Genomic DNA, 12,639 nt, shown 5'->3' on the forward strand with positions numbered 1-12,639 from the left:
CACCGTTGTAATGTGGCTGCAGTGTGTACCATCTACAGGATACACTGCAGCAAATGGAAAAGGCTTCGTTAACAGCACCTCCCAAACCTCTCTTTTCTCTCTAATCTAGGGCAGTGGTTTAAACAAGCATTGGGAAACTATAAAGTACAGTATGAAATTTACAGCCTAGATTAGTTAATAAAATTCCAATCAGTGTAGGGATAACAGTGAGTGAATTCATACGAGTATTAGCACAGAGCAGGTCTAGAGACATCAATTAAAATCTTGGTTTATACGAATTCTAAAAGAGGGAAGAGAGATTTTTTTCTTAGATCACGAATGGGCAGCTGAGACCAGATGCTTACAATTCCTGCACCATGTGGGAACTTCAGGACACTTCATGTGTCTTGGGGAACTGCGTGTGTAGGACGTGCCTCCAGCTGCTTCAACTCAAGCTCAGAATTTCCAAGTTTATGGGCAGCCGCAGTCACTGTGGAGCATCGGGGAGCAAAAGAGTTTCCTGGGGCATTGAGAAGTTACAATATAAATGGACATGGATGTGAATGCTAAACTTTCCTGGAGGTAGAAGGAAATTTGGAATCATTACCATCTAAAACACTGGCGATGTCAATATACAAAATGTAATTTAAATACAGGACAAGCAGAGTCACTGTACAGGTGGGCTTTATAATTACTGGAAAATTGGCAGCACCATGAATCTCACACATTGATCTTTGTGCCCGTTTATCTGATCTATCCACCCAATGAGTGAGACTCTTCACCAGGAGCGGAATCTCCAAACATTTACCACATGGGCTTACATTTGTTTTTGAAACAAATTACAATGGGGGAGAATGTCCACTGTTTGCTGGCTGCGACATTGTGATCCTATTCTCCACACATGTATATATCACGGAGCTGTAAGTGGTGAATTGGGGAATCATTTTGCTCATGTGCAGGAAATTGTACTGTACCAAATCAGTAACAGGCCTGTCTGTGAGAAATTAGCAATATTTGTTTGGCATCACAGGGGCAATTCTGGGATCTGATGCTCTCAGGGAGTTTGAGCTGGGAAATTGCACACTCACAGCCTGTGATTTTTGGACTGATTTGCCAATCTGTGCCAGGAGCATGAGAGTGTGCAATCCCTCCCTTGTGTTCTATGTATGAGAGTAAACCTGGAGGAGGGAACTGAGGTGAAGGATAAGCAAGCAAAAATTTTAACTCAATAAATACCAGCTCAAAGCAATCAAAGAAGATGTTTTCCCTGCACCAGCCCTAACAAACTTCCACTTATTTCCTCACCCTGAGAATTTTAACCCTCGTATTAAACATCTGATGTTGAGCAGAGCTGAGTTAAAATCAGCATGGCCAAAATAACAGGAAAGTTCTCTCTGTTCCATCACTACAATGAACTTTAACCACAATTATAGAACAGCATGACTGGCGCGTCAGAGGGAATTTTCCAAACCCCACATCAGCTATCTTTAGCATCTTCTCTTGCTGAAACTGCTAATTCAATTCAGCATTCATGCTGCACTGTGGGCTTTGTGCTCGAGGCCCCCATTGGTTTGGATCAGGCTACCTGAACTAGCTTCACCCAGACAGAGAGAGAGAGAGCGAGAGAGCGCGAGAGGGGAGGCTTTCATTCCAACAGTCTGGACAGGAGTCAAAGTCAGGCTTCAGCAGTGAAAGGACCTTACACTTAACCATTCTCTTCAGCATGTTAACTATGTTAAGCATCAACCCCATAAATGTTTGGCAAAGGGTAACAAATTTGTTTTTGATTGTTTCTCATGTACCACGAAAAAAGTTCTCGAATGGTTAAAATACACCGTCTAATTCCCAGGCTGGTTATCAAAGGCCGCTGATGTACAGTTTTCATGGAAACATAGAACAAAGCATGGAACATGCTATCAAAATACCAAGAACAATCCTAGAATTCCCTATAATGAGAATGGAAATTGTCACATCAACTGCGTCACTACAAACCAAATCCCCGTTTGTAGAGAGCAGCAAACCTGAGTCTATTAACAGAAAAACAGCAAGGATTTCAATCCCCAAAACACTGGCAAAAATCCCGAAATTCCATGCAATAACAAAGGAACATGAATTATTCAGTCATTTTAAAACAGTGACGTTGGCAATCAGTGCCTAATATCTTGGTACATTAAGACATAATGGCATGCCCATGAGACTTACCATCCTCTGCAGAATAAATGATAGCAGACAGGCTAAACGGCCCATTTCCTTTGCTGTTAAAAGCTTTGACCTTGACTTCAAATGGGGTGCGTGGAGACAGGGAGTCATCTTTGTGAACATATCTGTCGCCTTCGGGGTTGGGCACCGTCACTTTCCTCCATTCCTTTTCCGTACTTGGCTTGAAGGCAACGATGTAACCAAAGCTGCTTCCATAATGGTATTCCCTTGGCAGGGGCTATGAGGGCAGAGAGAGAGTGGGAGAGAGTGTAAGCTTCAAAGATAAAATGTTAAGGGGTGATCTAATTGAGATGTTTAAGATAATTAAAAGATTTGATAGGAAAGATAGAGAGAAACTATTTCCTCTGGTGGTCAAATCCAGAACAAGAGGCCGTGACCAACTCAGAGCAAGAGTGTTCAAGGGTGATGTCAGAAAGCACTTCTTCATACAAAGCATATTGGAAATCTGAAACGCACTCCCCCAAAAAGCTGTGGATGTTGTTTCAACTGAAAATGTCAGAATTGATATTGATCGATTTTTGGTACACAAGGCTATTAAGGGATTTGGAGCAAAGGCAGCTAAATAGAGTTAAGATATAGATCAGCCATGATCTAACTGATTGGCAGTGCAGGCTTGAGGGGCTGAATGGCTCACTTCTGTTCCTCTGAAGTGCACTGTTGTTGAGGAAACTTATCCTAAGTTAAAATATTGCTGCAGTGCCCATTCTAAACTCATTATAGCAAGGAGAAGTATTCATTTGTTACATTCATTAACTTTAGGGTGGCACAGTGGGAGCAGTGGTTAGAACCGCAGCCTCACAGCTCCAGCGACCTGGGTTCAGTTCTAGGTACTGCCTGTGTGGAGTTTGCAAGTTCTCCCTGTGACTGTGCGGGTTTTCGCCGGGTGCTCTGGTTTCCTCCCACAGCCAAAGACTTGCAGGTTGATAGGTCAATTGGCCATTGTAAATTGCCCCCAGTGTAGGTAGGTGGTAGGAGAATGGTGGGGATGTGGTAGGGAATATGGGATTAATGTAGGATTAGTATAAATGGGTGGTTGTTGGTTGGCACAGACTTGGTGGGCTGAAGGGCCTGTTTCAGTGCTGTATCTCTCTATGGTTTATTTCATTATAATTCGGTTTTTTTGTTTATTGGTTTTGCTTTCGTCACAGCATGCAAACAGACCACACATCAGGTATTGATAATTTGTAAATGGCGGCTGAATTTGACCAGAAACAAATATGAATGAAATTCAAACTGTCTCCGAGGCAAAGGAGATCAGGTCCGATCACAATAAAATCTGTAAGCTGCTATGACCTCCGGAAGATACCTAATGTGCCAGGCATCAAGTCCACAACTGTTATTGAAAGCATTCACAGCCCCGACTATAACTGTGGTCTCGGTAATGATCGAGACAGTGACCATTATTTCATCTAGATGTCGAAGACTTGCATCAAAGGCAAGGCTGAACTTCTCAAAGGCTTCACTGCAGCGACAGTCAAACCTCAATGACATTTGTCTGGCCTGAAGTCAACCTGTCTACCTGCAGATGAGCATAGAAATTTTCTTGCTTTCTGAACGGTTCACAGAGCATGTTCCTCCAGTGCTATAGACGGTGCTTGTGGAAATTTTAAGAATGGGCAGAATCTTAACCGTGACTCAGTGGTAGCACTCTCACCTCCAAGTTAGCAGGTTGTGGGTTCAAGTCTCACTCCAGCGACTTAAGTACAAATTTGAAGCTAACACTTCAGTTCAGTACTAAGGGAGTGTTGCCACCTCTCAGATGAGTTATAAAAGAAGGCATCGTCTTCCCTCAGAGATGAATATATAACATCCCATAGTGCTATTTGGAAACACCAGGAGAGTTCTCCCAGGGTCCTGGATAATAATATCCTCCAACCAACAACACTAAAACAGATGATCTGGTTGTTACCTCAATGCTATTTGTGGGAGCTTGCTGTGCACAAATTAGCTGCCATGTTTCCTACATTACAACTGTGACGACACTTCAAAAGTACTTTGTCAGCTTTGGGATGTCCTGAGGTTGTGAAAAGGGCTATATAAATACAAGCACTTTCCTTCTTTTAGTTTATATATCCTTCATCTCACTGCCACAGGCAGCAACACAACTGAACAAAAGGTACTTGGGCTTCAAGAGTGTGGAGCTCCACAACCTCCACTTATAGCTCACAATTTCTTTCCAATTAAAGTTAGGTCTCAGATGGTATGGAACTCATTTCCTTTGTGCTGTCCCTGTCAATGGCACTCCCTCAGCCCTGCACTAAAGTGTCAGCCTAGACTCTGTAGTGGGGCTTGAACCCATGACGTTCTAACTCAGGGGCCAAAGTGCTGCCACTAAGCTACAGCTGACACTTGTGTCATACATCCGTATTAATTCTTTTCTTTGTTACTTTCACGGAGGTCCTCACCCCTTTCAGATATGTTTACGTATTATGAATGCTGGACTTTGTAGCAAGATTATGTTTTTAAGAAACTGTGATTTTTAATGTAGTTTTAAGATGGAGTCAGGGAAGCCATGTGACTTCATATCAACTCTGCTTAAAGACAGGAATATTGGTTACCAGGACAACAAAGAACCCAGTTCAAAGACCTTTTTGAAAAACAGAGACTGCAGGGGTTTAACACCTGAAGAACAATGGGTTTCACGCTCCAAGACTTTCAGATTGTAAACAAGGAGTGAGTGGCTCAGACAATGTAAATATGAATGGCCATTGCTAACACCTGGAAACAATGGAAAGCCCGAGCGGCTCTGCTGCAGCCAGATTTGTGGACTTTGCATATTGGAAAAGACAACTTGCGATTGACTTTTGATTCCAGATAAATTCATCAGAGTTTCAGAAGGCAGGTTGCAAAGAAGACCAGCGGTGACGGCAACAAGGGAGAGAGATAGGGTACACGTGCTCTCAGAAGTCTAATACAGCGAAAGGCTGTGAAGACTTGAACCGGTTTTGAAAGTTGAGGTGTGTGGAGAAGAAAAAGACCAATAGTATCACCAGGGATTGTCTTCTTCACAGAAGTCCAGGTCGAAAGTGCTTAGAAAAAGTGAGCGAAGAGGACATTGTCTTTGAGAAAGGTCTGTGAGATCCAACCCATGGCAACTGGGAGGAATTTGAGGCTTTTAACTGCAAAGATTTCACTATCAAGGAGGATTGTGTAACGTGTGAGTGTGGTGTGAGGTTTCCAAGTGTTTTAAGAAGTGAAGAAAATATCTTTCTATGTAATTTTGGGTATCAGCTACTTACAAAGTACTATTTAGTTAATGAGGATTTCTGTTAGTTTAGTTGTTATAATAAAAGTATTAAAACGTGAAACCTTCTCCCATAATTATTTAAATTGGTCTGGGAGTTTATATCTCGTGCTTTAACATTAAGGGTGAACTGTGTTCATGCTCTAAAAAAATGCTTTGGCCGGCTGGATAAATTATAGGATTCAATATGCTCTTGAAAGTTAAGCTATCATAAAATAAATGTTAAGCATTAATAGAGACGGCCTAATTTTATGTTAATGCCTCTGTTAAAGTCATGGACCAGGGCAATTATTAAGATCATTTCTGTACTAATCTTCACAGACCATCGTTCAAGGCCAGAGTTTATTCTGATATCATAATAACTGGAATGTCTTGGGGAATGCAATTAATTTGAAATGCAAATTGTGTTGAGAAACAGGGTTGAGCACAACAAATTGAGAAGTAAGGTAAAATTCTGCAGCCAAAAAAATAACAGCATGCACATTTTGTTTCACTTTTCGCACTAAGGATGGAACAGTTGCAGATAGCACATATTTCCTATTTCCCTCACTAGAGAGGCCAGTAACCAAGGGGCATGGGTTTAATGTAATTGGCAGAAGGATTAGAGGGGAGTTGAGAAGAATTTTTACATCCAGAGTGTGGTGGTGGTCTGGAACTCACTGCTTGAAAGGGTGATAGAGGCAGAAAACCTCAATGGATGTAAAAAACACATGGGCCTGTACTTGAAGTGCCGCAACCTATGGGGCTACAGCCCAAGAGCTGGAATGTGAGATTAGGCTGGATAGGATCAGGCTGGATAGGATTAGGCTGGCACAGACGCAATGGGTCAAATGGCTGCCTACTGCGCTGTAAATTTTCTATGATTCTATATGAGGCAGAACCTGCTAATCTCTTTAGTCTTTCTTGGCCACTTAAACTTGGCATCAAGGCTGAAGAAGACTCAATGTGCATAAAACCAACAGAAAGAAAAAGGGAGCCTCCTGCGCCAGTCTGCTTCATTTACAAGAACCTACCGTCCAGGTTACTGTCAGTTCCCGGTGGTTTCCGCCACCTCCCCCGACATCGGATGGAGCCACGGTGGGAGCTGTGGGAAGACGACAGGCAAGTTTGAATGGCTTGCATTGGAGGCAGAAGGGAAAGCTTTGTAAACAACACATAAGGCTGATATAATTACAATAACAGTGACCTGCAATAGCTGCCAGAGTCCAGCTCCCTGCCAAGACTAACACATAACTATTGCTCTGGAACTACTGCCAGTTTTCGAACAGCACCACTGAAGCAGGGTTGTCAGCAAATTCTTTGTTACTACCTGAGATATTTCTGCTTAATGATTCCCCACTTAATGCAGTACAAGCTTAAACAATCCCATCTGCAGACTGAAACCAATGAAATGTTAAGAGGAACAATCCAACCCTCCTTTACCCATTGTTTTGAGGAACATAGAGTTGCTTCCCCTAACTCTCCTTAAAATAAATTGAGAGTCTGAGATCCAGTTTCCTATTAAAGATACCAAGCAATACTTCCTTCAGCCTCATTACCTCAAAGACTTGGAGTAACACCCAGGTACACTGAGGTTTTATCCAGTGCATAAATCAATCTAAGTAACTGGTTTATGAACAAAGAAAGCTGCATTAAAACTACAGGTGTACCAACAGGCTTCAATAGTGGTTAATGAAGCTGATTGTTAGACCTTCCATTGAAACCTGATCAGGATCGATAAAAGCTAAATTCCACAATTAGAATCAAACCCGATAAATGTTCAGAAATGCTGATATTGGCACTCTGCAATTCTGACATTCATTACGCAGCCGCTTTCCTCATTTCCATTGTCGCCCTCAACCTCTTTCTCTCTAGACTCATAGATCTCAAGTTCCTGTAATGTCTCCTCAAGGAATACTCTTTACAGGTGGAACCAGCTTTCTTTCACTCCTCTGCACCCTGTTCAATGTCATAGAGTGATACAGCACTGAAACAGGCCCTTCAGCCCACCGAGTCTGTGCCGAACAACCACCCATTTACACTAATCCTACATTAACCCCATATTCCCTACCACATCCCCACCTTCCTTCAATTCTCCTACCACCTACCTACACTAGGGGCAATTTATCTGGATATATTTTTTTCTGGTCTGATTTTATGCTTTGCTATCATGAAAGGTATAAATATCTCCAGCAGCCCATAGAAGTAGCACTCCTAAACGGGGTAAAATGCAACGATTCCACCACAAACCCAACAATCAGCTGGAAGTTTGCTAAATCTTGGAGATGCATGAAGAGGTGAGGCAGGCAATATGTCATACTTGTTAGTTAAACATCCAAGGACTTTGTATCAGGCTGCAAATTTCACAAAGCTGAAGAAAAATACAATTTTTAAATAACAGGCTTATACCAATCATTGAAAATGTACTTGAATTATATAGTAATTTTCAAACAAAACCTACAATTTTGCTTTCAACAGCTCCACAAAAAGCAAGATGCAAGTTCCTGGAGGTTAAATAAACAATGAGGCAAGGAAGCTAAACAAGTGTGAATAGACAAGCTCCCAATTGTACCACAGACAAACTGAAATCAGAACAAGTGCAGTTTATGCTGCAAGCCTGGTGGTGAAATTTACTGAGTCAGATGGTGCTGGATTTGCTGGCTGTCTGATGTCACTGTCTTCAAAGGAGATACCAGAATAAATTTCACCTTCACTGCACGGGCAGTGATCTGGCGGAGTGGATCACCCCTGTTATAGAACATACCCGATGTTCATTCTACCAAAATACACAACATGCGTTCAATCCACTCCCCAGATTATAGGCTGTGCAGTGAAGACAAATATTTACCCCACTGTGTATGCCAAAGGCTGAACGTTATAAAAGGCAAATAAAGAACTGGTGTCAGAAAGTTCTTCATTTGATGATTGATTAGTATGTGAATGGATCACAAGACAAAATGTAAACCCTAGACTCCCTTAACAAATATTTAAGTGCAGCAACTGGACGGGAAGTGGGGGGGGGGGGGGGGGGGGGGAAGGGGAATTCATTGAGTCTTTCTGAATGGATGAATTAAAATGGGCTGCAAGGCCTTCCTGTTTCATACGAACATACATACGAACATACGAAGTAGAAGCAGAAGTAGGCCACTTGGCCCCTTGAGCCTGCTCCGTCATTCAATAAGATCATGGCTGATCTGTTTGAGACTCGAATTTCACACTCCCATCTACCCCCAATAACTTTCGATTCCCTTGCCTAACAAGAATCTATCAACCCCCACCTCAAAAAATTCAATGACCCCGGCCTCCACCATCTTCTGATGCAGAGAATTCCAAAGTCGCACGACCCTCTGAGAGAAAAAAATTCTCATCTCTGTCTTAAAAGGGCGACCTCTAATTTTAAAACAGTGCCCCCTAGTTTTAGACTCACCCACAACAGGAAACATCCTTTCCACATCCACCTTGTCAAGACCGTTCTGGATCTTATATACTTCAATCAAGTCTCCCCTCACTCTTCTAAACCCCAGTGAAAATAAGCCCAGTCTGTCCAACCTTCCCTTATAAGACAAACCGCTCATTCCAGGTATCAATCTAGTAAACCTCCTCTGAACCACCTCCAATGCATTTACATCCTTCATTAAATAAGGAGACCAAAACTGCACACAGTATTCGAGATGTGGTCTCACCAATGCCCTGTATAACTGAAGCAGAACATCCTTACTTTTATTTTCAATTCCTCTCGTAATAAAGGATAGCATTCTTTGAGGGAGTTACATGTTCTGTGGATAAAGGGGAACCGGTGGATATATTGTACTTAGATTCCCAGAAGGCATTTGATAAGGTGCCACATCAAAGGTTATTGCAGAAAATAAAAGCTCATGATGTAGGGGGTAACATATTGCCATTGATATAAATTGTAAAAAGTTGAGGCCCCAGCCAGATCCCTGCGGGACTCCACTCATCACATCCTGCCAACCAGAAAAGGACCCATTTATGCATACGTTCTGTTTTCTGCCAGCCAGCCAATCTTCTATCCCTGCTAATATGTTACCTCTACACCATGAGCTCCTACTTTGCGCAATAACCTTTTACATGGCACCATGTCAAATGTCTTCTGGAAATCCAAGTACAGTATGTCAACGGGCTCCGCTTTATCCACAGCGCATTTCACTCCTTCAAAGAATGCCAATAAATTGGTTAAACATGATTTCCCTTTCACAAAGCCATGCTGACTATTCCCGATTACCTTGAGTTTTTCTAAGTGCCCAGCTATAGCCTCCTTAATGATCAATTCTAACACCTTCCCCACGATAGACGTCAAGCTAACTGGTCTATAGTTACCTGTTTTCTGTCTCCCCCCCCAACCCCGTTCTTGAATAAAGGGGTTATATTTGCTACTTTCCAGTTTGATGGAACCTTTCCAGAATCCAGCGAATTTTGAAAAATTAATACCAACGCATCTACTACCTTATTAGCCACCTCTTTTAAGACCCTTGGTTGAAGCCCATCAGGATCCGGGGACTTGTCAGTCCGCAGCTCCATCAGTTTGCTCAGTACGTTTCCCTGGTGATTGTAATTTCACCAAGTTCCTCTCTTCCTTCCACCTCCTGATTTACTGCTATGACTGGAATGTTTTTTGTATCCTCTATAGTGAAGACAGAAACAAAATATTTGTTCATTTCATCCGCCATTTCCTTATTATCTACTATTAACTCCTCATTCTCACTCTCTAGAGGACCAACACTCACTTTACTTACTCTTTTCCTTTCTCAATACCTGTAGAAACTCTTGCCATCTGTTTTTACATTTCTACCTAGCTTTCTCTCATATTCTAATTTCTTTCCAGTTTCAGTTTCTTGTAATCTCTAGACTTGACTATTCCAACACACTCCTGGCTTGTCTCCCACATTCTACTCTCCATAAACTTGAGGTCATCCAAAACATTGCTGCCCGTGTCTTAATTCGCACCGAGTCCCTTTCCACTATCACCCCTGTGCTCGCTGACCTACACTAGCTCCCGGTCAAACAATGTCTTGATTTTAAGATTCTCATCCTTGTTTTCAAATCCCTCCATGGCCTCCCCCCTCCCTATCTTTGTAATCCCCTCCAGCCCCACAACCCTCCAAGAAATCTGCACTGCTCTAATTCTGGATTCTTGAGCATCCCTGATTTTAATCGCTCCACCATTTGTGGCTGCACCTTCAGTTGCCTCGGCCCCAAGCTCTGCAATACCCTCCCTACAACTCTCTGCCTCGCTACCTCACTTTCCTCCTTTAAGACACTTCTTAAAACCTATCTCTTCCACCAAGCTTTTGCTTATCTGACCTGTAGTGTTTATTTGATCCGGGTTTGATTGTACTAGTTCGTCCACTTATCTGTGTTCACTGTATTTGATTGCTTACGCTGCTGGGTGGAGCTTAAGAGTTTGAAACTGAAAGCAAAAAAGACAGAGACTGTTCTGGAGAAGACATTGTCCTGAGATCTTGTAATACTGAGATAGTTTAAAGTGCTGTAAATAAACCAGTTGGTGATTTAATATGAGTGTCATATCTGCATTGCTCTGAGATAAATGAGATATATATATATATATATAATATATCCAGCAACCCGCTGTAAACATCTCCTTTTGTGGCGTGCTGTCATACTTTGTTTGATAATGCTCCTGTGAAGCACCTTGCGACGTTTTATTACATTAAAGGTGCTATATAGATACAAGTTGTTGTTGTGATGCAGGAGACATGACCTAGCAGTGAAAGGATTTGATTAAAGGCCTTGGAGGGAGGGTAACATGCTCCATCATGTCTCTTGGCAGGAAAAAAACACTGACATTTTGTAAAAAAGATATCTGCTGAAATAAAATTTTAATTATGTTTCTCCTCCTCTTCCCCCAAATCCCTCACTACAGATAGGTGCATATTGAAATGAAACGACTACCCCTCGGCTTAACTTCTGCTTCAAGGATTTTAAATAACAGTCACCATGTTTCAGGAGGTCTCACTTTTCAAAAAGAATACATCAATAAACACATGAGTAGGAGTGATTGGAGTGTGAGACTGATGCTCAGCTCAAATCAATCATGCAACAAGAACCCGTTGTTTTCAATGGTTCACAAAGGAGTAGAAAAGCAGAAAATCTGACTACATTCTGGCATCAAATCAGCAAATGAGTGCATCTTAGGTCTTTTACAAACACAGTCTTTACCAGGAGCAAGTGTTCTGACTTCAATCCCTACAGATTTATGAAGCCAAAAATACATGGTCACTATTTCCCAGCTGCAAATGTAATATGGCCACAATTCAGCTCCAGCGGGCACTTAAATATACAAGTCAGAATGTTCTCAAAGAACTTCTATTCTTTTCAAAGTTGGCACTGGGCTTGATTTTTCAGGCCAGCGCACAATCTCTGCTCTGCAGCTTGCTGTAAACGAATAACCTCAATCCAGTATGTTTCAGACTTCATTCTGAGGATTTGTACCCTTTTATGAAGAGGTGAAGGGAACGAGATGAATTTATGATTGGAGTGTGCAGGATGATCACTGAATGGGCTTCCTTTCAATGGAAGATAAACATCCATTAAAACAGATGTTGCTTCTGCCATTCAATTTCCTTAAACCCTATATCTCTGTCAATGCATTCCGCTATTGTGTGAGGTGAAAGAATCATGGAATTATGCAGCATAGAAGGAGGCTATTCAGCCCATTGAGTCTTCACTGGATCTTTCAAAAGAAATCCAGTTAGTCCCAGTCCCCTACTCTTTCCCCATATCCCTGCAATTTTTTCTCTTTCAAGTATTTATTCAATTCCTTTCTGAAGGCTGCTTTTCAATCTATATCTACCATTCTATCAGGCAGTGCACTCCAAATCCTAATAACTCGTTAAGTAAAAAAGCTTTCCTTCATGCCGCCCCTAGTTCTTGTGCCAAACACCTTGAATCTGGTGCCCTCTGGTTATTGACCCTTCAGCCATCAGCAAGTTTCTTTTTATAAACTCTATTTAATACCTTCTTGATTTTTGAACACCTCTTTCAAATCGCCTCTTTGCCTTCTCTGCTCAAAGGAGAACCCCAGCTTCTCCAGTCTATTCATGTAACTGTAATCCCTCATCCCTGGAACTATTCTAGTAAATTTCTTCTGTACCCTCTCCAAAGCCTTTTCGTCCCAGCGTGGTGCCCAGAATCATACTGAATATTCCCAATGAGGGCTGAACGAGCATTTTATATAG

General features: G+C 41.9%; 1 protein-coding gene across 3 annotated transcripts in view; it reads right to left on the reverse strand.

Annotated features, from left to right (window-relative positions):
* The window catches only part of LOC137379721 (contactin-1-like), a 934,724-nt gene that overhangs the window by 204,435 nt on the left and 717,650 nt on the right, over positions 1-12,639 (reverse strand). For all 3 annotated transcript variants that reach the window (XM_068050989.1, XM_068050987.1, XM_068050988.1), the window contains 2 exons: positions 6,457-6,527; positions 2,182-2,416 (listed from right to left, as the gene is read on the reverse strand). In XM_068050989.1, coding sequence (XP_067907090.1) covers positions 2,182-2,416; positions 6,457-6,527 — 306 coding nt within the window. The remainder of the gene's footprint in view (positions 1-2,181; positions 2,417-6,456; positions 6,528-12,639) is intronic.

The sequence above is a fragment of the Heterodontus francisci genome, chromosome 18 (genome assembly GCF_036365525.1).
Source record: "Heterodontus francisci isolate sHetFra1 chromosome 18, sHetFra1.hap1, whole genome shotgun sequence".
In the NCBI taxonomy this organism is placed as follows: domain Eukaryota; kingdom Metazoa; phylum Chordata; class Chondrichthyes; order Heterodontiformes; family Heterodontidae; genus Heterodontus; species Heterodontus francisci.